This window comes from Filicampus tigris, chromosome 5, assembly GCF_054856515.1.
Source record: "Filicampus tigris isolate MCC_2025a chromosome 5, RoL_Ftig_1.0, whole genome shotgun sequence".
NCBI classification, from domain to species: Eukaryota; Metazoa; Chordata; class Actinopteri; order Syngnathiformes; family Syngnathidae; genus Filicampus; species Filicampus tigris.
In genome coordinates this window covers 1889535-1917500 of record NC_141221.1, presented here as the reverse complement: position 1 = coordinate 1917500, position 27966 = coordinate 1889535, and the positions used below count along the sequence as shown (strand labels likewise).

Sequence of the window (27966 nt, the reverse complement as noted above, 5' to 3'; positions counted from 1 at the left end):
ATCTCCACCACTGAAACACCCTCATCACCAGGAATGTCAGATGATTCACTGGTTGGTTTTTCTGCATCTACTGTTTGTTCTTTCAGATTTGATTGCTCAATGTGGGGTTCTTCATCTTCAATGAGAATATTTGGGGTTCCTTCCGGATCAGGTTGTTTTTTTAGCTCAGAAATTGGTACGTCTTCAATACCAGGTTGCAAATGCTTCACCGCAATCATGTCAGGTCTGGGATCTTCATCATTGCAAGTCATAGTTTCAGATTTGAGTGCACCGTCTTCCATGCCTGATACTAAAGAGCTTTTGATTTCTGTTCTTATCTCTGATTCACCAACTTCTTTGCTGCCTTCTCTACTGGATTGGTCTGATTTTTCAACCGAAACCATGACTTCTTTATCGTGTATAGTGTCACATTTTGGTAGACTAATCAACTTTTGTGCATTTGGCCCTACATCAAAGTCATCTTGAGCACATGGGGGAATTTGATCAGTTATGTCTTCTTCTGTAACTGGAACAGTATTGTCAAAAGTTTGTTTGGTGTAGTCTTGGGTTTCTTCACATTCCTTTTCAGTCAAAATGTCATCCGGGTGTGAAGGGGAATGTTTAGGATCTACATTATCTGTGGTCTCTGGGGGGGGTTCGTCTTCATTTGGGCTAGGCTCCATTGCGAGAGACTCTTTCGTTTCTTGGAGTTTTATGTCTTCACTTGGGCTAGGCTCTGTCAGGATAGCCTCTTTTGTTTCTGGGGATTTTACATCTTCACTTGTACTACAAGCCTCCTTCCCAAGAACAATTGATTGTGGCTCTTTTTTGGACTCCTCTGTGAAAGACTTTCCAAACATCCCAAACCCAGTTTTAGTTTTGTTTCCGTCAGAGCTGCCCCCGAGAGAAAATACAGAAGAAACTTTAAAGCTGCTCTCTGATTCAGTTGTCTGATTCTGCTGGTTTTGTCCACCAAACATCGAGAAGAGTCCTTTTCCAGGGGGCTCTGAAGCTCTGAGTCCTGTTGGTGCTGTTTGTCCTGTTGTAGGCAATCTTGGTCCACTCTGTGCCGGGGCACTGGGACCTCCAAACTTGGAGAACAGGCCTGTACCTGGACTTTCTTTACTTAAAGAACCTTGGAGAAGGCCGCCAAATAAAGCAGATCCAGCACTAGTTGGAGGGGGACCTCTTGGACTTGGCCCCTGCTGGGGTGTAGAGCCACCAAACATGGAAAACAAGGTTTTTCCTGGAGGTTCTTTAGGTGGAGGACCTGATGGCGGCACATTTCCAGCATTTGGGCCTCTTGGTCCGGCCGGTGGATTACTACTGGAGCCACCAAACATTGAGAACAAAGCTTTTCCTTGTGATTCTTGTACGGTTGAAGAAGGAGATGGTACTTTGGTTCCAGGGGACGCTGGGACGTTTGAACTACTAAACATGGAAAGTAAACTTTTTCCTTGTGATTCTTGTGGGGTTGAAAAAGACGATGGTCCTTTGGTTCCAGGGGATGCTGGGGTGCTTGACCCACCAAACATTGACAGTAAACCTTTTCCTCGTGCTTCTTGTGGAGATGAAGAAGGCGACAGTCCCTTGGTTCCAGGGGACGCTGGGACGTTTGACCCACCGAACTTTGAGAGTAGTTCTTTTCCTTGTGGCTCAAGTGGGGTTGACTGAGGTAATGGTCCTTTAGTTTCAAGGGATGCTGGGGCATTTGACCCACCGAACAATGAGGACGAACCTTTTCCTTGTGGTTCTTGTGAGGTTGAACATGGTGACGGTCCTTTGGTTTCAGGAGAAGATGGGACATTTGACCCACCAAACATTAAGAGTAAACCTTTTCCTTGTGGCTCTTGCAGGGTTGACTGGGGTAATGGTCCTTTGGTTTCTGGGGACGGTGGGGTACTTGATCCACCAAACATTGAGAGTAAACCAGTAGCAGCTGTATCTTTGGTAGCAGAAACAGGGGGAATATCTCCAAGTATTGACAGTCCAGACTGGGAAGCAGTCTGCTCTGGGCTTGCAGTAGCGCTGCCAAACATGGAAAATAAACTCTTTCCTTGTTGGTCATTGGGAAGTTGATCAATCTTGGCTGCTGGACTATCTTCCTTGGAAGCTTCTTTGACAAAACTGACTTGAGAAGCAGGAAAAGAGGCATCCTTCTCCATTTTGTCATCAAGTTGTTGGTCTTCTTTAGAGGGTTGCATATCAGACGGTGGCTCTGTCAATTTAATGAGAGATTTATTGTCAGGCGGTACAATTTCTGAAGTTGTTCTTTTGTTCTCACTTGGAGATTCTGCATTTTTTTCTGATTCATGGGCTGATGCTGTCAGGTCACTAGGTGACTTGTCTTCTTCCAGTTGTGCAACTGGTTTCTCAACAGGTGGTGTACAAACGGTATGGCTCTCCGTTCTGAGAGCAGCTTCTGAAATGAAAGTTTCCGTGGGTGAATGTTTCTTTCCTTGGCTCTGGTCATCTACGTTCATATCATTTATTGTAGTCTGCGGTAACCTCTCGGATAAGCAGGGTGTGCTCTCTGTGCTAATGACAACTGTACCTCCATCATCCAAAGACATATCTTCATCAACAGAATCCTTCCGACACCTTGAGGGGGTTACAGCAATTGCAATGGTACCTTCATTAGCGATGACTGTTTTGGATTCGTCTTCAGTCAACTCGTCTTCTGGTGAACTTGCAGCCGAGACAAATATATGGGGTAGTCTGACATACTGTCGTGGCTCACTTGGATCCATCAGTTTATCAACAGGCGACATGTCTGCAGCATTAATGCCAATGTAGATTGATTTGGGTAAGATCATTTTATCCTGTAATTGGTCACTTCCAGTATTTAGATTAAATGACTTTGTATTGGGTTCTTCTGGCATGGCCTCAGATGAATCTTCAGACAATGTGAGTGAGGGTTCCAATGTAGTGTCTTTATTGAGGGTGATTTTGGAAGATGTGGTGTTGCCTGGTTCGTTTGATGAAGATTCTGACCTTGGTAAGCTTGATTTGTTTTGGGCTAGTTGAACTGTGACACTGGATGATGATGTCACGGATCCTTTAGTGGTCAAGCCATTGGATGTAAAAATATCAACTTTGTGATGCGATTCAGAAATGAGTGATGGTAGAGTAGGCAAGTCTTTCTGCGGTGTTGCAGGTTCGGATGATAAACTACTAACTACCGATTGCAGGCTCACATCAGGAGAAGATGCAACATGGCCACCACAAACAATCTCCATTGTAACTTGAGACTTTTGGTCCACAGGTGTAGAGCCTGTTATAGTGGGCTGGGGTGTTACTTCTGCTGGTTTTCCACTAACATGAAGCTGGGAACCTACACCACTAAATAATGAAACTAACCCCTTGACAGAAGAGAATCCTGATTGGGGAGAAGGCATCATTTCTTGTCTTTGTAGTTCTGGTCTAATACCCTGTTCGCCTGTTTGGAGATCAGGTCTAAAACTTTGTTCACTTGTTTGCTTTAAAGAGTCTTGTTTTGAGCCTGCAGGTTGTGAGAGAAGTGCTGTAAATCCTGGTGCATGCTGAGTAGAACTGGTAGACGTTGAAAGTACATTTGGTACATGACTTTGGTGCACAGTGAACGGATATTGTCTCGAGTCAGGCTGTTTTGATAATTGGGGGGGTGTAATTGAACCCATAGGTAGAGTATCCACAGTGTTCAATGAATTATCTAGTCTTTGTTTTTCAGATACTTCAATAACAACTGACACAGGTGAGGATTGACCATTCAAAGTCTGAGAGGTCTTGATAGTTTCTGGAACATGTTTCTGGGGAAGGGATGGCTTTTGATGACTTCCTGTGACACTTTGCATGGGGCTTTCCTCCAAGCTACCCACAGTCAGCTGCTTATTAAGAATTTTAGGTTTCGCAGGAACACTCGGATCTTGTCTTTGCAACATTGTCACCATTGATAGTGAAGTAACTGTATCTACAGGTGTTCTGGAGCCTTCAAGACTGATTTGTGCTATGATTGGATGCATTTGGTCAAGTTTCTTGGCTTCAAAACTTTCTGTCCTGGCCTGGTGATATGTGCTATTAGAAGATGAGCTGTCTAGCGTAGCTTGAATTCCGGATTTTGGTACAAAGTGAAGTTGTGTTCCTGAAAGGTCAGTCATACCTGGCTGCGTAGTGTGATCAAAGGGTGAGTATTTAAAGATTTGTTGAGGGGTGTCCGCTGTTGTGTACTCCTGTTGCTGGTAAAGGCAGCTTTGATACAAAGCAGGTGAGGAAAGATCATTCACACTCTGACTTCGGCTATTTGTAGTCTTAATATGAGGATCAACAGTCAGATCAACTAAACCTTGCAACAACTTTTTGTTTTGCCTACTAGTTTGTTCTCTTTCCAAAGATTCTTTCCTTTTGTTGACATTCGTGAAGTTTACAGGCAGTCCATCGTCTGGTTCAGTGTAAATACTGGAAATATGTGTTGTGTTTACACTGTCTTTTGCAGAGAAGTCCACTGGTTTGTTTGCTTGCTGGGCTTGCTTGTACGTGCAGGACAAAAGCTCATTGGTATGACAGTTAGATATTTGCCTGTGGTGGGTCTCTGTTTTGTTGAGGCCAGTCAAGGCGACCCTGCTTTGCTGAGATTCAGCTATCTTATGATAAGTAGATTCTGGTTCGACTACGAGTGGAAGGCCAACAGAGTCTTTCCTGGCCATTGCTCGTGCACTTGGCTTATTAATGAGTGAAATAGCTTCATGAAGCCTGGATGAAGACTCCCTGGCTTTTATTGGTGTGCTCTCGGGTGGCTTGGGTGACATATCCAGTAGACCTCCCATGGTGGGAATTACTGAAGTGGATGCTAGGAGCAGTGCTGGTGATACAGCATCTGAATAATTTAACTGGGGTGGGATGGAAACTGTATTCTGCCGTTCTTGACACTGAACCCAGTCAAAGGATTCTTGAGAGGGAAGGTCTTTGATAAGCGCAACGCCAACAGAATTATTTCGTGCCATTTGGCGGTTGGTCGGTTTTCCTTTGGTTAAGGGAATTCCTTTGGTCAGAAAGTCATCCATTCTCGTGTCAGACAACAAGGTTTTCAAGCCTGTTGGTTTCGAAGACATGTCAAGCGCAGCCTTGATGGAATTGGCAGGTGCTGAGGCTTGCTCAGGTGATTGGTCGAAAGAACGCCATGGATGTGACAGGACCATGTAATGGGTTCTTTGAATATCCTCTCTCATAGCTGACAGGTTTTTATGGTTTTCATGCGAATCAACAGGGAGAGGGTGTTCTGAGACCTCTGTTAATTCTCTATATGACAAATCAAGGGACTCCTGATGGCTTGGGCTTGGGTGTTTTCTCTCCGGACTGACAGGTTTTCTCTTTGTAAGCGCAAGTGCTTCAATGGTCAGCTCTGGGTCTTTCGATACACTTTTGTCTCCTTTTTGTGGGAGTTTTGCCATCTTAGCAGACATGTCTTGTACGGCTTTGACTGAGTTTGCCGGTACAGTGAATTGGTTTTCAAGAGACTGATATGAAGTGGATGTAAACGATGCTATCCTCCCGTCGACGTGAGTCTGATGTGCCAAACAATCTGTAACTAAGGCTCCACATGGTTGCCTCTGAACGTTAAAAGCGTAATTCTGTTGCTGTTCTCCAATGTGGACTTGCTTTGGAACAGGGCTCATTTGAGGAGTGGATGATGCAGACGGTATTGATCCAGCCTGGGTGAAACATCCCACTTTACTTTGCAACTTTGGCTGGGCTGTGGTCTTTGCAGACATATCTAGTATGGTTTTGAACAAGTTTGCCGGTGTTGTATTCTGCTGGTTTTCACTAGATGGGAAGTTAGGGGATGAGGTTGCTCTTTTGTTGTTGACACAAGACTGCTGTGATGACCAGTTGGTAATTAAGGATATCTGTGATTGCAAATGAGCATTTAAAGTGTAATTTGGTTGCTGTTCTTCAATGTGCACTTGCATAGCAACCGGACTCATTTGCCGAGAAGATGGTTTGGACTGGATTGAGTCAGGTTTTGCCACCTGGGTGAAACAATTTACTTGATTTGTCTCTTTCCTGGTAGAAGATGCTACATAATTACATGCATCTGCAGGTTTAGCAGTCGTTTTGGACACAGAAGGACTTCGGACATGCATCTGAGGACTCGAGGATCGCCCTCCAGGTGTGCAACGTTGATCAGCAAGTGCACATGTGGTCTGTGACGGTCCCGAAATAGATGCAATATCTGAAAAATGCCACTCCACCTCTTTTTCCTCCACCTCCCTCTGTTTGGTAAGATTGACAGCCACCTTGTCTGTCAAGACCACATTTTCCTCTGATTCCTTACATCGTTTCAACTTGTGTTTGGAAAAGTCAACAACCTCCAATGCTTGCCTCAAAGCTTCCATTTGGAGATCTTTTTCAGTTGAAGACTTGTTCATATTGCTTGCAGTCGAAAAATCCAAAACTTTGTCGCCCGACCGAGGGCCAGTCGATGAGCCAACGTAACGGTTCCTGTTGTAAAGTTTATCTTCGTCATTTGCGCAGGGATTCAAGATGTGTAACTTTGGCGGTTCTTTGCGGGAATCATTCAGAATGGGAGCTGGAGGATCTGTGGAAGGGATTTTGCTGGCATTGCCAATCCCAGAGACTGCAGTCTTGGTGGTTTGTGGTGATTCTCTGGGCTTGTCTGCCTGAGATGCTTGCCTTGCTAGCCGAGGTCTCTGAGAAGAAGGCATAGTGGTTGAGGCAAGTGAAGTTATTGGTAACGAAGGATCTGAAGGAATCGGATTAACATTTGGTGAAGAGGGGAGTTTTCTTTGCAATGGTTCGGGTATCTTTGATGCTGATGAAGTCTGGGGAAGGGTCCTGGTGATATTTGAGGACAGCTTGCTAGGTGACGTGGTTGTTGAGGATGGAAGTGCACAAGATTTATTCACATCAGCATCACGTGACTTGGAAATGTTTCCTCTTAAAACTACAGATCTTGTTTTTTGCTGAGATTGGCCCACAGATGCATCATCCACATGTCCAATCCTAATTTCAGGGATTTGGGGATGTTTCTTGGGAGATATTGGCATGTAGGACCTTGGAGAAGGTGGGTCTGAGGATGTTGGCACATCTTTCACCCCTTGACTCATCCAGTATGGTCCTCTGTGAGCTGCTTTGGAAGAGTTTACTGTCAGATCGGCGGCTTTCAACGGTGGCTCACAGTGGCTATGAAGGTTTTCTGCTGTTCCCACCGTGATCTTTTTCAGTTTATACACCGTGAAGTCCACGGGGGCTTCTAATTGTGAACACAGGGACTCTTGAAACATCTGAGAGAAACTTTCCAAGTTCATGTTCATGATTTTCTCGCCTTTACATAGGGCTGAGGTGAGATCCTCCGCAGCATCTGGGAGCCCTGATCTGGTGTGCAGTTGCTCTGGAAACCAAGGAGCTTTTTCTTCCGGGCAGAGCGGGATTTTAAATCCACACAAGGTTACTTTTTCCTTTTCTTTCTGGGTCAGAATGTTAGCAATGTTTTCTGTAATGTTACTGAGTGTCTGTAGGTCTTCCGGCGCAGCACAAGCATAAAGGTGTCTACCAGCTCTGTCGGTTAAAAGAGAATAAATGAAGTCTCCGTTGGTGTACACGTAATATCCGCAGTCCCCAGCTTCTGCTGGCCACCAGAGCCCTTGATCCAACAGAGACAGCCACTGTTGGTACCATTCTGAGTCCTCAAAAAGCATTTTGTCATCGCTGAGCAATGAGGCCCGGGCTGATCTGCTTAAATCCACAGCAGCACGAGTTAGATCGACCGGACCTTTTTTGGTGGCAAGGTGTTTTAAGAAGTCTGTAGCTGACTTCAAACTAAAGTCATCACCAGTCATATCTTTTAAATCTGCTGCCTTCTCTGCTACATAGTTGAACTCTGTGAGGGACTGACATCGGTTTAGTCTGGTCCTTGACTTTTCACTAGACAGATTTAGACCCCCACCCTGTGTAATCCAGGGTTGGCGTTTCCTGGCAAGTTCATCCAAGTGATCGCAGCTGGTCCACGGAATCTTGTCCCTGCAGCTCATGTCAAACAAAACTAGGTCTTCATCCGGTTCCAGGAAGCGATTTTTGCTCTCAAAAAGTTGGCTGACAGGATCCTTCCACGGATGGGACGGAACGTTAAAATGACCGATATCCATTTCTTTCGGACTCGGCCACGTATGACCCTCCCACTGGGATGCTCTGCTTACAGCTGTTGAAGGTGCTTGGCATTCCTGATAGACTTCATGAGTTTGAGCAGCAAGAGCCTCGGCGAGTGCATAGTCGTTGAGCTGCTGCCACAGGAGCGCCTCAATGAGACATTGGTGCTCGTAGAGCTCAGGCGGAATTATGCCATGCTCCGTGAAATTGTACAAAAGGTCCTTGTAGCCGTACTCTCCTGCTGTTCCGTACAAGAGACGCTGAATTTCCTCGAGGTAACGCTGGGTGGGGGACACCGTGGGTGTGGGAACTTTCAAAACCTGCGACGGAGGTTCTTCTGAGGGGTTGAGACTCATTGTAACAGTAACAGAGGAAGATGTGACTGCTGCTGCAATTGAAGACATATCCTCCTTAGTCATGGGTAACAAACGATTAAGAAGGACTTTTTCTGGTTCCTTTTCCTGAGCAGAAATGTTCTTGTCACCGGGGGCGGTTTTAAAAATGCTCGACAACAGACCAGGAGATGTGCTACTCGTGCTGGATGGTTTTGTTTCGCCTTTTATGAGATTGGAGGTTTTTGAGGACGACTCCTCTGTGGCCCTGAACAGCCCTGAAAGGAAGCCCTTTTGATCTTTTGAATCCTTCTCGCTCACCCCATCAGGTGCAGAATGCATTTCTACTGGTTTTGTTCTCTGAATCTGCGGACGTCCTTGTCCTGTGCGCAGTGGCTTCTGCTGCTGCATTGTTTTACAGTTTGCCTGGTCAGCTGTAGACGATGTTTGCTCCACATTGACAGAAATTTTGTTGAGCAGGCCAGAAAATATCCCACCCGATTCATTTGGTGCTGGACTTTGACCGCCCTCAGTTTTGGGTGCCTGATGTTCCTGAGGAGCGCTCTCACCAGATGCAAGCTTCAGAAAGCCTGAGAGCAAGCCTCCACCCTGATTGGGTTGTTCAGGCGCGGCAGGTTGAGAACTTTTTCCCAGCGGTTGCTGCTGTGTTTGACTTAACAACCCAGACAGGAATCCTCCCTGATGAGCAGGTGGCCCTACATTTTGTTGCGATCCAGCAGTGTTTGATTTACCGCCCTGTTGAAGCCCCCCCTGCGTGGTCGGTTGTTGTGGTGTGTTTTCGGTGGTTAATTTACTGAACAGCCCTGATAACAATCCGCCTTGTTGCGGTTCGGCCACAGGGGCAGCAGGTTGTTGGAGTATCTGGCTTTGCCTTCGCAGTGGCTGTCTGTTGGAAGGGCTCAAAGGTGGTTGCTGCTGCTGCTGGTTTTGAGAAGGAGGACTTGATGAAAAGAGTCCAGACAAGAAACCTTGTTGATTAGAAGGTTGCTGGGCTGTCTTAGGACAAGTCGTTTGTGTTTTTTGCTGAGCTTGTTGACTACCCGAAGGAGCGGCAGTCGGCGGAGTCCCCGCATCTGCAATTTTGCTTAAAAATCCAGTGAGCATCCCTGCAGGACTGCTTGGATGCTGCTGTGGGGGGATTTGGTTTTGCCTGTGTAAGTTCGGTCTGATGCCCGGTTGTTGAGATGGTTGCCGTCCCAGTGTGCCACTTTCTTGTGAATTTTCAGGGGCCGGGTCTTGGCTCCCAATTCCAAAGAGGCCAGAGAGGAAGCCTCCTTGTTGAGGGTTTGCTGACTGTGGCTGAGATGATGCAGTGGTAGGTTCTACAATCTTGTTAAAAAGCCCAGACAACAAACTGCCTGACTGTTGATTTGCTGACTCTGCAGCTTGGGTTGCTGAGGGTCCTTTTAGTGAATGTGGTGTTGCTGCAATGATATTTGGTGGTAGTTTTTGTTGATGATCTGAGGCAACTTCTATTTGCTGGTTCAGGTTGTCAGGGGTAGAACTTTGCAATGACTGAGGTGTCCCTTGAGGTAAGCGTTCTTCATTTTTCTTCATTTTAGTCATTTCATTAACCACATCTGTTTTCACCTCCTGAGTAGGCCGAATAACAGAGTCTGTGTCTTTTTTAAAGAGCCCAGACAACAGTCCATTAATTGGGGGTTGCACACCTTCAGCTTGTCTTTGGCCAGGTACTTGGCCAGATTGGCTTTGTGGCCCTGTTGCCGGTGGCTGATTTGTAGGAGTCGAAATGTTGTCAGAGGCAAATTTTAAGAATCCAGATAAGAGTCCTGCCGATGGTTGAGCCGTAGGATTCTGTGTTTGAGGTGAAGGTGGAGATGGTGAGGAAAATATCCCTGAAAACAGTCCTCCCTGTTGAGGCTGACTGTCCACTCCTTGGGTTTGTTTGGACTCCTCCATAGGGCCAAGTTTCAACAACCCGGACAAAAACCCCTGAGGCTGTGGAGTTGCTGGTTGTGATTCCAAATGATCCTTACTTTGGACATAAGTCTGATTCTGGGGATTGTTGACCAACAATGTTTCTATACCGTCGGCAGAATCCTCTGTTTTCTCAGTGTGTGGTTCTGTTAGGCCACTAGGTTTGGTGAGTGTCACACTGGGAGTCACTGGAGCCTTCGCGGGTTCCTTCGCAGTTTCATTTTGAGTCACTTTGAACAGGTTTGAAAACCAGCCTGTTTCAGTGTTTCCTTTTGGGGTGCTTTCAAGTAGTGCTGCACGGATTGGCGAGGGTGTTCTCGCGGGACTAGGAGATGGAGTCCTTGGCTGCACACTGGTATCCTCGCCGGTGGCAAACTTAAGAAACCCAGAAAGAACACCTCCTTCTGATTTTGCTTGGCTTGCAATGGGAGGATCTTCAGAGGAGAAGAACGGGATCTTGAGTTTGCCGCTTAAAAATGATTCCTCTGCTGGTTTGGGGCTTGTTGTGGAGCTTTCAGGAGGATTAGTGGCTATCAAACTGGAGAGAGATTTCCTAAAAGGACTGAACAAGCCTGTATCTTCAGGGGCGGGTTCAGATTTTGGTTCTGGTAACATGGGAGTTGTTTGTTGAATATCTGCAAGTTCACCAGATGATTCTGTCTCTGGGAGAAGCTCTACTGATCCACTTCCTGTGTCCGGAAAGAGCTCAACAGATCCGCTCTCAGAATTTGGTCTCGGTTGTGCTTGTGAACTGTTGTTAGGACTTGGGGCTGGGGTAACAGGGTCATTGCTGTTGGCTGGTGTACTTTGTTGTTCTGATGCTTGAGGGGAAGATTCTCTTGATGGGGATGGTTCTCTTGATGGTGGTGCGCTGGAAAACAGCCTCATAGGACTAAGCCTCCCAAGCACAGATTCTAAACCAGAAGTGGTCTGGTTAGCACCTTGTGCCTCTGTATTTGTAGATGTCCGTGTAGCTTCAGTGTGCTGATTGGATTCTGATGATTGGAAAGGCATAAGAGACTGCAGGGAAAACTTCTTCTCAGTGGGGGGCTCCTGAGAGGCGGGGGGAACGATAGCCACAGGGGGGGACATGCCACCACTTTTAGGGAGGAAAGAAAGCAGCTTGGAGATGCCAGACTCAGCCTGGGGGAACACCTTGGAGGACGGTGGGTCTGCAAGCATCACCCCAGAGGCTTCCGTGGCTTCAGGGCTACTTTTTGGGATAATGGATAACAATTTGAAGATGCCAGAGTCAGCAGCGGGAGCTTTGGGAAGCTCTGAAGCCTCAGCTTCGGTGGTGGTTTTGGATCCTGTAATTGTACTGAACAATGACGTCATGACATTTTTAACACCCGCTTTGTCCTCTGCTTTGACGTCCTCGGTTATGACATCCTCGGTTATGACGTCTTTGCCTTTATTGTCCTCGGGCGGCACAACTGGCAGCGACGGCAGTTTTCGCCGGACTGGTTTCTGCTGCGACTCATAGCTGTTGAGCTCCTCCTCCTTCACGGCCAAGTACTGCGCAACAGAGTCAACCAAGCACTTGAGTTCATCCATCGGGTCAATGTAGTCCTCACATGACTCATCCTCGGGCAACAAGCTGTGGTCTGGTCCTGTTCCAAACCCTTCAAGGTGGGGCGCATACCTGCTAGGATATTGGTATGACTCATACTCATAGGTGACATCCGCCTCATTAAACATCAGGTCCTCAAGTTCCTCATCCGATCCGAAGGAGTACTGCATTTCATCAGAACCCACAGATCCAAATTCGCTCCTGATCCTGGCCACTTCTCGAGCTTCCTCCTCTTCGCGGAATGCCGCATAGCTGTCCTCCAACGCAGTCTTGGCCCACAACCTGGTCTTGAAGAGCAGACCTTCTCGGTCCACATGCTGTTGGAGGCTTTTGATGGATGGGATGATGTCGATCTCAGGAGGAGACGACTCATCTTCAAAGCTGCCGGCTTCCCGGTAAACCAAGCGGACATCCCCAGTGCCAAAACCTGGTGGCCGCCGGTGTGCCTCACTGTCTTCGGGTGAGAGGGCATTGCACTCCACTGCCTGGTAGAACCTGCTTCCTCTAGTCTCATGCGGTGTTGGCGTGTCTGTGAGGTGGTAGATGATATTCTTGTCCTCATCCTCCCACATCTTCTGCTCCTGGTCCAAGTAGTCGTCCAGGACTCCTGAGTCAGGCACTTTGTACTTGCCCTCCCAGTCCTCTACACCCATGCCTGAGTCCACTGGGACTATTCTTACGCTGTGCCTGCTGCTTGACCGCCTGGGCGGGAATGCAATGGAAAAGAAAAAGTGCGACAGCAATGAAAGACAATGCAAAGAAAAGCAAAAGTGTTAACATGGAAGACAGAAAAGAAAGCACCAAAGGAAAAAAACAAATCAGTCATGGTAGTTCATGTTTACCTGGAAGCCCGCAGGTTTGTGGGTTCCATCTCAAAGCTGTGAACAGAGTCCGAGTCCCGCAAGAGCTGCTGGTGCAGGACCCGGCCCCCGATGGGGTACTGGTGGGCCGACGAGTTGGTCTGCGAGGCATTGTGGTAGCGTGGAGGCAGTGCTCGGATGCCCGCTTCGCTGTCATGGTCATCCATTGCGCTGTCGTGGTCGTCGAAAGCTGAGTTTAAAACACCAACAAGGTACACAACACTTTTGGAAAAAGGTCAAGTCACTTTCTGCCATGCATCCATCCATTATCTGAACGGCTTATCCTCATGAGGGTCAGGGGCGTGCTGGAGCCTATCCCAGCCGTCTTCGGGCGGTAGGTGGGTTAGACCCTGAATTGGTCGCCAGCCAATCGCAAGGCACACATAGACAAACAACCATTCAGGCACGGGGAGAACATGGTCACTACATTTCGGGTAGATAAAAGCACTCTGAAAATGTTCTGTAGTGCTTTTATTGAGTGTGTCAGTTCCTTTTACATACTCTGTTGGTCCGGAAACCTTGCTATCAAGGACAAGAACTCCCTAGGGGGAATTGTGCTCACAGCTTCCAAAGTAACTGGGGTAAATTTCTGCAGCCTAGATGAAATTTTCACCATTCAGGTGCTTAAGAAAAAAAATGTATATTCGCAGGGAGGAAACCCATCCTCTCAACCAGGAGTATAGACTTCTTCCTTCTGGTCTTCACCTAACTTCTGGTCTTCCTCCAGCCACCAAAAACAGATAGGAGTTTTACTTTGTGCCACTCTCCATGCGGGCTTTAAACACTGCAGAGAGTAGGAGGTGGTCATTTTAGCCCTTTCTTTTTTCTAGTTATTGTAAACTGGACTTTACCAAACGAACCTGCAGAGATGGGCACTTTACCCTTTTCTGCCGGTCCTTCCTCCGTCCGCGACCTGGGCACCCTTCCGATCTCGTCCCTCCGTTCTTATTAATAAAAATAATAATCATCCGACCCCGCCCGTCCTCGTCCTTTTAAAGCGCTTCAGTCCTAACATTCCGTGCACTCATAAACATCAATTTAAAGATCTTTAACTGGCTAATGCTAATTTCCTATGCACATCCACTTACCGGCTGGGAGTATCGTGAGTGGATTGAATTGTTTACAACTATTTAACCAAGATAACTTTTAGTTGCTTACACAGCCACTTCGGTCACTAGACCAGAGCCCACCGAGGGACATCACGAGAATATTTAAGATTGCTTTATAACGCAAGACTATTGCGTTTTACTGCAAAACATTTGCGTTATAATGAATAAAATAATTATTGCAAAATAGGGTAAAGTTATTTTAGGAGGAAACGAAAGACTTCCACTTCACGGTCGTACGGCAGTGCTGATAGAGATTTTTACAGTCAAGATTTGTCCCAGTCCCTGATAAGGACATACTTCGCATGCAAAGGGATAATAAGGTATGTAAATGGTAACAAAACAAATCTGCTATCCCGGATTAACCACACAAGACAGACTGGGTGTGTTTCTGTCAGTCAGTGAAACGGGATCCTGACTCCTGTGACAGTATGTGACCACCAGGCCGGAATTCTGATGACTGATCTCACTACACAACAAACACAAGCATACATTTTACCTATAGTTACTGTATATATGATGACGCGTGTTATTTTTCTCTGTATCACAAACCATGTGCGACTGTTTATGAGCTGCTTACTGTTATTCTGAATATATGTGACTGTTTGTTGTATGCCTGCCAATGTGACCTGCTGCAAAGCAAATCGCCCTACAAGGGACATTTCAATAAGGTGAAGTGAAGTGAACATGCAAACTCCACACAGGACGACCACAGCCCAGAATCGACCCCATGACCTCTGTACTGTGAGGCGGCCGTGCTAAACATTGGGTCACTGAGCCACCCCTCGCTTTTTTCATTAAAGAAAAAAACAATTCTGATCAAGTTTACGTCAATTACTAAGTCAGCTCAACAAGTTTTGAGTGACTGTGCAAACTGCAGAGAAACATGGATGAAAAGTATATTTAGAGAAATGCTTCTCTCAGGTGGTGAAAATGTGTATTGCAGCTGAGAAACCCTGATTTGAAACCCAAATCCTTGCTTGAAGCCATAAAACAGTATTGGAAGCACAATCTTTTTTGGAAGCCATTAAAAATCCAATCGAGGCTAGAAATGTTCATTTGAAACCTTAGTTTCAATCCCAATGCCAGGCCGAAAACCTAACATTGGCTTCAAAACTTAATTTGAAAGTCATATTTGAAACCTAAACCCTTGCTATAAACCGTAATTTAAGATTGAAGCCTTAACTTGAAACACTAACCCAGATTGAAAAGCCTAGTTTGCAACCCTAACCAAGACTTGAAAATCTAACGCTTGTTTGAAACCATACACTGGCTTGAGAGCCTCATTTGAAGGCCTAAAGCTAGCTTGATATCAGAACCCTTGTTTAAAACACGAACCCTGGCTTGAAACCCTAATTTGAATTCCTTGTACGTACTTTTCTGGTCAGTCCATCCAAAATAAGTCCAGTTGCCTGGTGGCCAGCAAGCAGGAAAACCACAAGAACAAGAAAAGTCACTCAGGGAAATAAAGACCACTGGTGAACATGATGATGATGATGATGATGATGATGATGATGGTGAATGACGACAAAGAAGATATGATGATGACAGTGATTCTTTTTCTTTGGCTTTTTCGCAACACTCGCTCCAAAAGAAGGCACAAGAAAAGAATATGCACAGGAAGTTGATTCTGTGCATTCATTCGATGGAGACCATGCTAAACTTCCTTTTTACACGAGTGTGATAGTAAAGACTCATATTTGAAACCCTAACCATGTTTTCAAACCCCCACCCAGAAAAGACAGGTTTATTTGAAAAACTCTTTATCCATGTTTGAAAGCCTAAAACTTGTTTGGATCATAACCTAGCCTTGAAAGTGTACTTTAAAATTTCGATTCTTGTCTTGAAATATTCACCCTAGCGTGAAAACCTCATTTGAAACCTTAGCTCTGGTTTCAAACCCTCATTTCAAAACACAACCCTGTCTTGAAACCATCATTCAACACCCTGACCCAGGCTCGCGACCCTAATTTCAAACCACTACACTTGTTTCCAACCTTAACACTGTCCTCAAAACCTAATCTGAAACTCGAACCCTTATTTGAAACCCTAAGCCTACGGCATGAAGACTGAGTTTGAAAACCCGGACCTTGTTTTGAAACGCTAACTTCCAACCCAAACCCTCATTTGAAACCCTAAACCTACCTTAAAGACAAAGCATGCTTCAAACCCTAATTTCAAACTCTCACCCTTGTTTCAAATCCTAACCCTTTTTTGACACCCTCATTTGAAAGCCTAAACCTCATTTTGACACTCTAAACTTATCTTAAAGCCCAAATTTGAAAAACAAAGCAAGCTTCAAACCCCAATCTTAACCCTTAACGTTGGCCTGACTCACACTGAAATTAGTTGTAAAAGTTTTACAATTATCAACTGTGCTTAACTTTTTCGTACACATGTAAGATAACCGGGGAGTTGGTGAGAAGCAAAACAATGATGTCATGTATGTGAAAAACTAATTAATCATCAGACACCAACATAAATAACAACGCAGACACTGACTGATGTTTCAAAACAAGCATGGATTGTACTGGATCTCAGGCAGTGGCGTGCCTAATCAAGTGGCCGGTGATTGGGTACGAATTGTGAAAATGAATTATGAACATGGAAATTTGCTACTCACAGCACTGCGAGGGCACGGACGCCATCCGTCCCCTGTGAACGGTGTCGTCATGCGGCGGATACTGACGCAAAAAGTCACATTTCATATTAATGAGAACATGAACAACTGTAATGAGCAGTGAATGCCTGCAGGTGTCAGCAGAATGCACGAAAGGAAAAGAAGTGAACTCACGTCTTGCTCGTCCATGTTCATGTTGTTGATGCGATCCAGTTTGCGTGTCCAATATTGAGCTTCGTCGTCTGGAATATCTGCAAAACCCAAAAAACAACAACAAATATGTGAATGATTTATATCATAATATACAGCATAGAAATATGATGAAGCAAAACCATATATTTCTTGATGTAGAAGAGAAAAGTTACAAATGCTGTATGCAAAAAAAAACTGACCTGATTACGCTTACTGTGCTGCCCCTTTTTTGGCCAGGATTTGCCTGAAGCCCGACTTTGAAAACCATACATTGGTTTTAAAAGATGGCTTGAAACCCAACTTTGAAACCGTAAGCCTTGCTTTAAACCCTGATTTGAAACCCCAACCCTCCACTGAAACCATACTTTGAAAACTGAATTTATGTTTGAAACCCTTACTTCTGATTGAATCCCTAATTTGTTACCCTATTTGAAAGAGTAAGCTTTCCTTGATTTGAAACCCCAACCCTGTCTTCAAACCATACTTTTAAATCCAAACTTTGATTTAAATTCTTGTTTTGAAGCGCCAATTTGAAACGCTACACCTGGCCTAAAAACCCAACTGGAAACCTAAATCCTTGCTGGAAAAAAAATCCCAACTTTATTATGAAACCCTCATTTGGAACCCCAAACCTGCCTTGAAACCTCAATTTGAAACCCCAACCCAACCTTTAAACCACAACCTTGTCTTAAAAGCCTAATTTGAAAGCCTAACATTGACTTGAAATCACAATTTCAAACTAGGGATGTTCCGATCAGGGATAATAGGTTAATAGGCCTTCTTTTAGGAAACTTTCGATGCGACAATACACTCTGGTGGAGCTCAGGCAGAGCTACGTCTTTGAAGTATTTGCGTCTCCACGTAGCAAGGCTCGATCCTATTTGAAACGCAACCCATGCTTGACACCCACATTTAGAAACCTGGTGTTGTCTTGAAACTTTAATTTGGAACCCCAAACCTGTCTTGAAACCCTACTTTCAATCACAGACATTGATAAACCCTGTTCCAAAGCCCTAATTTAAAACCCTCACCCAGTCTTTAAACTTTAATTGGAAACAGCTGAAACCCTCATTTCAAACCCTACCTTTGAATTGAGCCCTATTCCTGACTTGAAACCCTAAATTGGAACCCCAAACCTGTATTGAAACTCAATTCAAATTCCCAAAAGGGCTTCAATTCCATTTTTAAAACCCTAACCCAACCAGGCTTGAAATCCTATTTTAAACCCAAACTCTAGTTTTAAACCTTAATTTGAAACCCCAACTATGGTGTGAAACCATGATATTAAACCCAAACCCAGGCTTGAAACACTCATTCAAAACCCTAACCAAGGCTTCAAAATCTACTTTGAAACCCTAAGCCAGGCTTAAAACCTTAACTCAGGCTTCTAGCCGTACTTTAATCCCTAACCTTTCCCTCAAACCCTAATTTAGAACCTTAATGCTGTCTTAAAACCCTAACCCTGGCTCCAAAGCTTACTTAAGTTAATAATTCCGATTCAGGATCTGTTGGCACAGATATACTTCCATTGCAACTTTATCCTCAATTACGATGCCAAAAAGCTTTTGTGGCTCACAGGTTTTTGTTGTTGTTGTTGTTTTTTGTGGTAGACGGCTGAAATGGCTCTTTGTATATTTCCGGTTGCCGATCCTGTGTTAGAGTAACTGACCGAAAGGCATCTCAAAGCGTGCGTCCAGCAGCACTTGGTGCGGCGTTGGCTTGGTGGTGCCAAAGATCTCGTCTGCCCTCATCAGAACCTCCGAGTCCAGACAAGTCCACTCTCCGGGACCCTCCTGAAACACACGGAACACATTGGAGGACTGTGCGTGTATGAGTGTGCGTGCGTGCGTGCATTACCTCGTTGGACTGTGGAATGGAGTCAAGTGGTAGGAGCGCCGTGCCTATCAAAGTGTCCCAAATTAAACCCTTGTTCCACAATTCTGCCACCAGGCCGGAATCCTGATGACTGATCTCACTACACACCAAACAAAAATATGAATACGGCGGTACCTCGACATATAAAGCAAAATGTGTCATGTTAGTGGCAAATGAAAGACATTTGTGAACACATAGCATATAGTGTTTAAATGAGAAATGATCTTATGAGGATTATGAAATATGAGAAAAAAAAACACATTCTCCTGCGGTCAAATATAGTCTTTGTGAATAATTATGTTTGGTGGTCCTAATAAGCCTTTTTGTAATAGTGTGAAAATAGTGTTTTCATTAGCAACGTGATAGGATTTTCCCCAAAAATGAAAATCTGTCAAAATGCAGTCAGTTGGGGGGGGGGGGAAATTCCGCAAAGATGGTAGCCACTTGTCACATTGCTATTTTAATGGCAATGTCGCATTTCCATGGTAGAAATCATTTTTGTCATATAATTTTGAGGGAGAGGTGCCGCATTTTGTGCCTTAATATAACATTTTGTACGGGACCACTACATTTTTGTGAAATTTAGTTGCCCAAAATACAATTTGAGGTTTCAAGACAGAAGCAGCATCCAGCCTGTCTCCTCTTATTTGCATATTTATGATGTTCACGTCGTCTCACTTTGGTTGTCAGTTATCACAGCTGGTGTGTGTGCGCGTGCACACAGACACACACACGCACGCACAATATACATCCGCAACTTTTCTTGTGCCATTGTCACGTTTGATTGACACATGTCATCTGAAGGAGTGCAGCCACAAAAACAGCCCCAGCCAACCGCCACCCACCCCCGTCGCGCCCTACCGCCGCTAATGAGACAAGAGGCGCTAATTAGCATGTTAGCGCCATTTAGCCACAGGAGTCCTCGGAGCATAACCGCTGGCGTCTGGCCTCGTCAACTTCAACAGGAAGTTATCAGAATGCGTTTCGACAAAAATCAAAATCATCAAGGGAAAGTGCGTGTTAGCTGCTGCCGTTAGCATTTAGCATCTACTCACAACATGAAGTCTTGCTCCCAGCACGGCTGGTTGCCGCGTACCGCGATGGTCGTACTCTTCACATTCTGGACCTTGAGTGTCACGTAGGCATTGAACTTATCTGTAAGGACAAAGGAAATCATGAAATCATTTTTTTTTATTGATTCAATTGATAATTAATAAGATTTGCCAGAGGGCAAGCACAAAAATGTCAAAGGCTCTACAGGATGGTCTGGAATTCTACTGAGATATTTCTTGCCGTGTTTTGACTATACTGGACTCTTGTAAAATGTAGAATAACATGTAGAAGGCTGGTGACTGGCGGGTGAAAGAGTTCATGCCTGGCGAATCATTCACTTAGCGAGTTTCACTATCTTGACACATCGTGTTCATTTTTTTCCCGGCTTATGTATTTGACTAATATGCACTTTCCTTCAATGAGCAGCAGGACGTATCCCAGCATGCATTACGCCTGTCTAGGGGGGAGCACCGTGCGTCATTTATAATTAAGCGTCGACCACTTATGAAAATAAATGTTATACAGTATTTTGGTCACACATGGACGTGTGCATCAGAGCCCACCGAGATGACATTTAGTCGGCGCTCAGCGGGGAGCAAATGCTCTATTACCGGTGATGTGGGGTGGGGATCGGCAAGGGGGAGAGAATCTTCAGATTAATTCTTATTTACTGGATCTAAATGAGCCTTTGAGTGCTAAACAAAATGACTAAATTGACCTGAAAATGGCTGCTTAAAGCCAAAGTGGCATTCTACCCGTGTGTTTTTGGATATGGCTTCTTGAGACTTTTTTTGTGGGTTTACACATAATAGAAATGCCTTCCAATTGTCAGATCCCTGAGTTTAACTGGTTTTGGGGGCTCAGTTTTCAAAACATTCAAAGGACTCTTGAAAATTACAAAATTGACTCAAAAATGGCTGCTTCAAAACAAAACTGTCGTGTCCTGTGTGGTTTCGAATATACAGTAGCTTCTTGAGACTTTTTGGTGGGTCTACTCATGATAGACAGGCCTACCAAATTGCATGTTACTAATTTCAATTGGGTTTGAGGGCTTTGTTTTCAAACTATCCAAAGGACCCATAAAAGTGATAAAATAGGCCCCAAAATGGCTGTTTGAAACCAAAACCCAAACTGTACTCTTCGTGTGTGTTTTCAGATATGAGACTTTTCTGTGGGTCTACTCATGATAGAAAGTCCTACCTAATAGCATGTTCCTAAATTCAACAGGCTTTGAGGGCTTGGTTTTGAAAATGTTCAAAGGACCCCTGAAAATGATCAATTTGACTCATGGAAGCTTAAAACCAAAATGGAAGACTACCTGTGCATTTTTGTATGTGTTCTAAAGACATTTTGTGGGTCTATATCTGCCAATTTCATGTACCGTAGTTAAGTTCAACTGCCTTTGGAAGCTGGGTTTGAAAAAAATCAAATCAAAAGGACCCCTGGAAATGACCACATTTACTCTAAAATGGCTGCTTCAAAACAAAATAGCAGACTTCCTGTGTCATTTCAAGCATGGAGTCTTGAGATTTTTTCTGTGGGTCTTATCATGAAAGACATCTAGCTTGTCTACCAAATTTAATTTCTCTACATGAAAATGGCTTTAGGACCTGTATTTTCAATGTTTCCAAAAATTATGCCTCAAAAGCCAAACACAAGTTGGAGTTCAGGTGTCATTATGAAACTCAGCTGCAAGGGCATGTCCACAACAGACACATACAAAATCAAAGCGATTGCCGGACTAATTTAGGGAGTGACACATTTTCCAGGCCAATCATCCCCAGGGACATCCCATCCCGCCTCTGGGATTTGAGCATCCGTCCCCCCTGGGTGACCAAACTTATTGCTTATTACCAAAAATCAGATCAAGTTTGCTAAAGTAGAACAGCAGACTGGGACGCCGCTTTTTTCTTCTTTGTCATGTCTGACCCAACTGCATGGCATTTTGCGCGAGAGGACAGCACAAATACCAAAGTCTAAAAAGAATCATTCGCAAATTTTCTCGCAATTTTTTTTTTCCTGGAAAAGTTTGAAACAAACTGCCTTGAGTCACATGCCCTTGCTGAGCGCTTCACAGATCTTGTCAATATGCTCCCACATGATGACATAATAAGCAAACATGTTGAACTTCAAATGTTGGTTGAGGAATGCAGCTTTAGCAACATTATAGTTAGCCAAAGATAATCAAAATTTGATTCTTAACACTTTTGTCGGATCATGTAGAACTGGATCAGTGCAAGCTATGTATCAATGAGGTTAAATGTTCTGTTGCAATTGTCAATCAGTCTCTGAAGACTCAATGCTACTGACCAAGTATCGGCTGGAACAATAACAGATGATGGTTCCTGCAAAGAAGGTTGAAAGTGCTAACAAGCGTGAAGAGCTCTCACCTGGAGGCCCGTGAAGTTTGGCTTTCTTCACTGTGAAAAAAAAATAAGAAAACAAAAGATAAGAAAACAAAAGTTAACATAAAGTTATTGTTCTAACAAACATGAACATTGTGAGATGAAGCTTAACTTGCGGTTTTCCAACTAAAGGCATCAAATGTGAAGTGACTTTTAACACGAAAAGTTAATTGGCAATTAAAGCTAAAGTGGTTATCTCAATGAGGTTTCCACGCAAATCCGCTCCGACGTTTTATTCTATCATGGTGGAAAAGTGAAGAACCTGCTGAGAAAACAAGACAAGAGAGAGGGGGAAAAACTGTCTTGTGTGTCGGGTTTAAAATTCTTCCGAATGCAGAAATGTCACACGGGGAGAGTACAGGATGAAGGAAGGTTGTTCCTTGTTCTAGTTGACACGTAACCATTAGCTGCAATCTGCAATTTTGCTGTTTTGGATCAGACCCTGTGCAATGATGATAAATTTGAATCTAATCTAATATAAACCAGTCCATAGTATTTCCTTATAAAGTATTAAAGACTATTTTGTGATTAAGGGCTATATATTAATACATTTGTTTGATATGTTGCCTGTAGATAGGTCGGTAGGTAGCAAGGTAGCATTGGTCAGAAAAGTAGGTTGGTAGCCGTATGAAGCTAGGCTGGTAAATTGGTAGTTAGATAGCTTGGTATGGCCAGTTCATCAATTATAAATTGAAGTTAAATTCAGTTCAGGCCCGGAGTGAGTAATCCGTACGATCTGGCGAATTCCACATTGGCTGCTATGTCCATGATACTTGAATCCTACTATCACTTTGCCGTGCAAATATATCACCAATGTTTAAGGTGATACCTTTTAATTTACTGTATAACCAAAAGTAGCAATAATTTAATATAAGACTAGAAACATTGACACTCTTGTCGATACAAAATAACACATTAAAAGATGCATAACACAGTCACTAGTCTTACTTGTGATGGCAACAAAGCACCGGAAGTGGTTTGAATGGGTTTCTAGATAAGAGCACTTACAGGAAGTGCTGTGTCTTAATCTTGCTGATTTAACTATTGGTCCCATTTTGTCCTTTTACCCATTTTAACTTTTTTGGTTCTCATACTTGTTCAAATAAACACTGTTTGTGATCTTGTAAGCATATTCAATTGTACCTTTGATTTCTGATCAAACACAATAATGACTATCTTTGAAGGACTATTTCAGATGGGTACACTAATGAGGCTAAAATTGTACATCTTCATTAAAACGTGAACTAAAGTTTGAGTCCTAAACTCCGGGGCTGAAAAGGAGTCCCACTCAGGCCCTGGTTCAGACAGTAGATGGAATGACAGTACGCATTGTAGGTAAGTGGCCAAGTAAGTAGGTAAATAAGCAAATAAGTAGGCAGGTTAGTAAATTAGTCAGTAAATTGATGGGTTGGTAAGGAAATAGGTAGGTAGGGAGGCAGGCAGGCAGGTCTGCAGGTTAAGTCTCTGGCGATGCCTACTGGCTGCAGCCATCAAAGTTGAGTCGGGCATCTCGTGGACATCACAGGTCAGTGTGGCTTTGGGCCATGCTGCGATTAGGAGGCGGTAGAAGCAGTTCACGAGTGCGCACGTGCTTGCGGTTGTGTGGCGGCGGGCCAGCGTTTGCAAACAGATAATCCTGACAGGATAATGCCTTAAGCGTCACACCGAGGCTAACAGGCAAGCTAACCAGCATGCTAGGACCACTTCGCAAAAGTCAACATGGACCCTCTGAGGTTGAGACTGAGCTTTGTCCAAAAAAAAAAAAAAAGAGAGGGAACAACTGTAATCTGATCATGCGATGAGTCATGCACGGATTAAATGGTCAGAGAATTATGATGTCATATTCACGCACGCCATGCTAAGCAAGTCATGGCAAACATTGGGTTTTAGAAATGATGGAACGTTTTTCACACCTGTTGACTGTGCTGGGTCAGTGCCCCACTAAAATATCTTCATTAAATACTTTTTCTTAATTAAGGGTCATGACAGAGGGTCAGACTGGTGGGAATTTATTTCTAGCATCATCAGTTTTTGCCAACCTGCTGCCATGAAAACCCTCAAGACCCCTTCACGGTCGTCGGTAAAACAGCGTGCTGGAGTGACATCACTAAAGACTTTGATGATCAAGAAGTGGCATTATCATGAGAGGACCGGCCCACGTGAGCTCCACATTCCAACACACACACACACACACACACACACACACACACACACACACACACACAAAACAGCACACGCACACAACAGCAGCAGATGGCCAAGGGATTACCCACTCACCCCCTCCCACCACGCATCAAGCTTACTTCCTTGTAAATATCATCCTGCTGCAACCTCACTTCCTGTTCTCACCTGTCACTTCCTGGGGGTCACTTCCTTTTCTTACCTGCCACCCCACGGTGGTCATTTCCTATTCTCACCTGCCACCTCCTGTTGTTTTTTTTCGATTGTTCGGTAGCTGTAACCGTAAGATTAAGGACATTTAGTTATTCTGTGAGAAATGCTACGATTTCGGACTGGCCCTAAAATTAACACCTGACTTCCTAGATAATGACAATGACATACAGTAGATAGAAGAAACCCAGGAGGAATTTACTGTAAGTACATAATTCATACATTTTTTATTTTGCAACGGTAATTCGATTTTTTTTCAGGGTCCCCCAGATCTGAGAAGCCGGAAGAAGAGGGGCGATAAAGTGTTAAGATGCCGTTCTTCCAGTTCGTCGAGATTGAGTTTCTTTATAACTACAAGGAAACATTTGACACCTTTAAAGCGTGTTATCAGTGTGTATCAGACACTCACAACGAAGATGTACAACACACATTTTATTGATCCAAAACCGGACCCAGCTGCAGTCTCATTAGCCCAGAACAGATGAGTCGGGCAGTGGCGCGATCCTGCCTTGGGGCATCAATCACACAAAACTGACCAAACCATAAGTGTCCACAGATGACAAAGCGAAAACAAAAAATGCCGCCAGCTCGCCATGGTGTTGTAGACCATTTGAACAACAATATAACTTCAAAAAGGGTCAATTGGATCAGATTTCATTGGATTTGACAGTATTTTTCACATAAGAAATCTTTCATTATTCTCAACTTAGTCATTAGCCCCTACATGCTAATTATGTTAGTAATAGTTTGTTAAAATATGGTATCTGTGAATGAATGGTATGTACACGTCCATGAGAGGACATACTTCTTTGTGAGTACGTGTGTGTACCTATCTGTGTGTTTATGTGTGTGTGTGTGTGTGTTGGCAGCACAAACCTGTTTTGTGTGTCAGGGTGTGGCGGGAAAATGCACCAATGGGAAGATCATTACATTACAAGAGTGCTTTTACTTTATCTTTTTCTCTACTAATGTACACACTCCACCTCTACTAAGTACAGAAGTCAGTCGACAACACTATGAGCAACACAATTAATTGTACAAGCCAAGCAGACGCTGAGACACAGGTGTCAAACTCAAGGCCCGGGGCCAGATATGTCCCGCAACCTCATTTTATGTGGCTCACAAAGACAAATCATGTGCGTCAACTTCACGTTTCTTGCAAATTGTTTTCACCTTTAACAACATTGAGATTTACACCGCAATGTGTTATTTGTTACCAATCCTGCCCTTTAAAATGAATTGAAAAATAATTGAACAAACAATTACTTACCGGCTTCTAATTTCAAAACTAGCTAGCCATCAATGTGTTGTGTGTATGTGATCATATAAGGTGATCATACATTTATATGGGTTCACAGTCGTACAAAAAAAGAGTTTGACACCCCTGCGCTAACAGAACAAGCACAAAAAAAAACCGTAGCGGCTAACGACTAGCATGAATGTCACCATTCAAACAGCACGTTTGTACTGAGTATTACACGTCTCTCAAGTGTGAGTAGGTTTAATTTATTTTAGTTTTTTTCCTTAAAGTCTGCTGATAAGCACAGGCAAATATGACTAGCATTTATCAATACAGCAGATAATGCAACTAGCAGATAATGTAACTAGCATAAATTTCTATAGCGGACCAGATGATGAATGTTAAAATAAGCATTCAAATGGCATTTCTACTGTCCATTACACATCTGTCAGGCGTGAAAGCGTGAGTGATTTTACTTTATTTTTGTTTTATTGCAAATGTGCCGATAAGCAGACATAACTAAAATAATATTACTTAACTGTCACGTAGCCAAAACCATAGCGAATACCGACTAGCATGAACATGACCAATCAACCGGCACATATAACATATCCGTCAAGTGCTGAGCTACGAGTAGTTTTACTTTATTTTTGTTTTATTGCAAAAGCGCGCCGATAATCAGACGCTAATGGCACGTTGCCGAAAAGTATCATGAACATTAGCGTAGCTCCTCAATATTTTTGGTCTTCCTTACGCATCTGTCAGATCATCACAGTGCGAGTAGTTGTACTTTATTTTTGGTTTTATTGTAAAACAAAAAGGCAATAAGCAGACACAAATGCATGTAGCCAATTATTTGACAAAAATGATAAAACATTTACATTATTATTTAGTGAGGGTAAGCGGTACGGATAATGAATGAATTAATTTACATAAATCATGGTAAATGCCTGAAGACTCTACAGTAACAAGAGTATTAATTGTCGGTTTAATACGTACACAAATTCAGGTGTCTTCTTTTATAACAAAAAAAAAAAAACGATCACCGAATCCACACTGCTTACAAACTGGACAGTTGGACCACTTAATTGACAATCGGAGTTTTAAACTTCACGCTTAGCACTGCATTATAACGATTCCTTTATCCAGGCGAACTCACCTCTGACACACAGCAGCGACATCGCAGCGGGGTGTTTTGGGGTGTTTTTAGGAGTTCCACACTTGCTCCTTCAGTCACTTGTTGCACATCCACAGCCTCCACACACGTTCGAGTCCAGCCACTCAACGTGGAGTGCAAGTGGGTCTAAAAAAGTCGACATTGTTGCCGCCTTCTCGTTGCTGTGGGTCTCGGCTGTTGCAGGTACGACTGGCCGTCTGTCACAGTGTGTTTGACACGCGCGCGCAGGCACAAGCGCAAACGATTAAAGAGGAGGATCAAATCCGACGAGTTGGGCGGCTCTTGTGATGGATTCAAGGACAGTGTAAAGAGCTCGGAATTTGGATTGTCAACGTGTTTCGGCATTTACATTGTTTTTTATTTACTGGAGTCAGTAAGAGTAATACATACCTATGCTGCATACTTTTTAAATTGTATCAAATTCTGTGTTTCCATCATTGTCATTAATCCACATGATGTGAGATAAAATGTGAAGGGTTTTGAATTTTATATTTACTTATATTGTCATGTGGAGTTGCCAATTAATTGCCATGTATGGTCCTATGAAATTACCAGTTATGGTTACCATATTTTATATTTGATCCTATAACATACAACATGTCCTATAATGTTATCTTATATGCTCCTATAAAGTGGTCCTATAAATTTACCATAATTTATGGGCCTATAAAGTCACCCCCTATGGACCTTTAAAGTTGCTAATCTATACGTGGCCCTCTAATAAGATATAGTGCGATTCTATTGAGTTACCATATATGATCCTATGAGAATACTGTATATGGGTCTATAAAGTGACTCTATAGCCCTATAAAATACTATAAAATATGGTATATGGACCTATAGAGTTAGGTTTTGCAAATTTTCCATTTGGCCAGATAATGTTAACATATATGGCGCTACAACATACATTACAAAGACCTATAAAGTTACCACATATGGTTGTCTAAATTACAATATTTGGACCTATAAATATTAGAGTACAGTACTATACATTTTCAAAATTTAGCGAGATAATGCAAACACATTATGACCTGTAAAGTTACTATAAGGTCTTCTTCTAAC

At 43.7% G+C, this 27966-nt stretch overlaps 1 protein-coding gene across 5 annotated transcripts in view; it reads right to left on the bottom strand.

The window, feature by feature from the left end:
• LOC147146822 (uncharacterized) overlaps positions 1–27127 on the bottom strand; it is a 69469-nt gene extending 42342 nt beyond the window's left edge. For all 5 annotated transcript variants that reach the window (XM_086031821.1, XM_086031823.1, XM_086031824.1 and 2 more), the window contains exons 1-9: positions 26887–27127; positions 22082–22111; positions 19694–19793; positions 18621–18738; positions 18433–18556; positions 16746–16822; positions 16575–16635; positions 12828–13035; positions 1–12687 (exon numbers count right to left, since the gene is read on the bottom strand). The exon at positions 1–12687 is cut by the window's left edge and continues 1497 nt beyond it. In XM_086031821.1, the coding sequence (XP_085887947.1) occupies positions 1–12687; positions 12828–13035; positions 16575–16635; positions 16746–16822; positions 18433–18556; positions 18621–18738; positions 19694–19793; positions 22082–22111; positions 26887–26908 (13427 nt within the window). In that variant the 5' untranslated portion in view covers positions 26909–27127. The remainder of the gene's footprint in view (positions 12688–12827; positions 13036–16574; positions 16636–16745; positions 16823–18432; positions 18557–18620; positions 18739–19693; positions 19794–22081; positions 22112–26886) is intronic.
• Between the last annotated feature and the right edge of the window lie 839 nt (positions 27128–27966).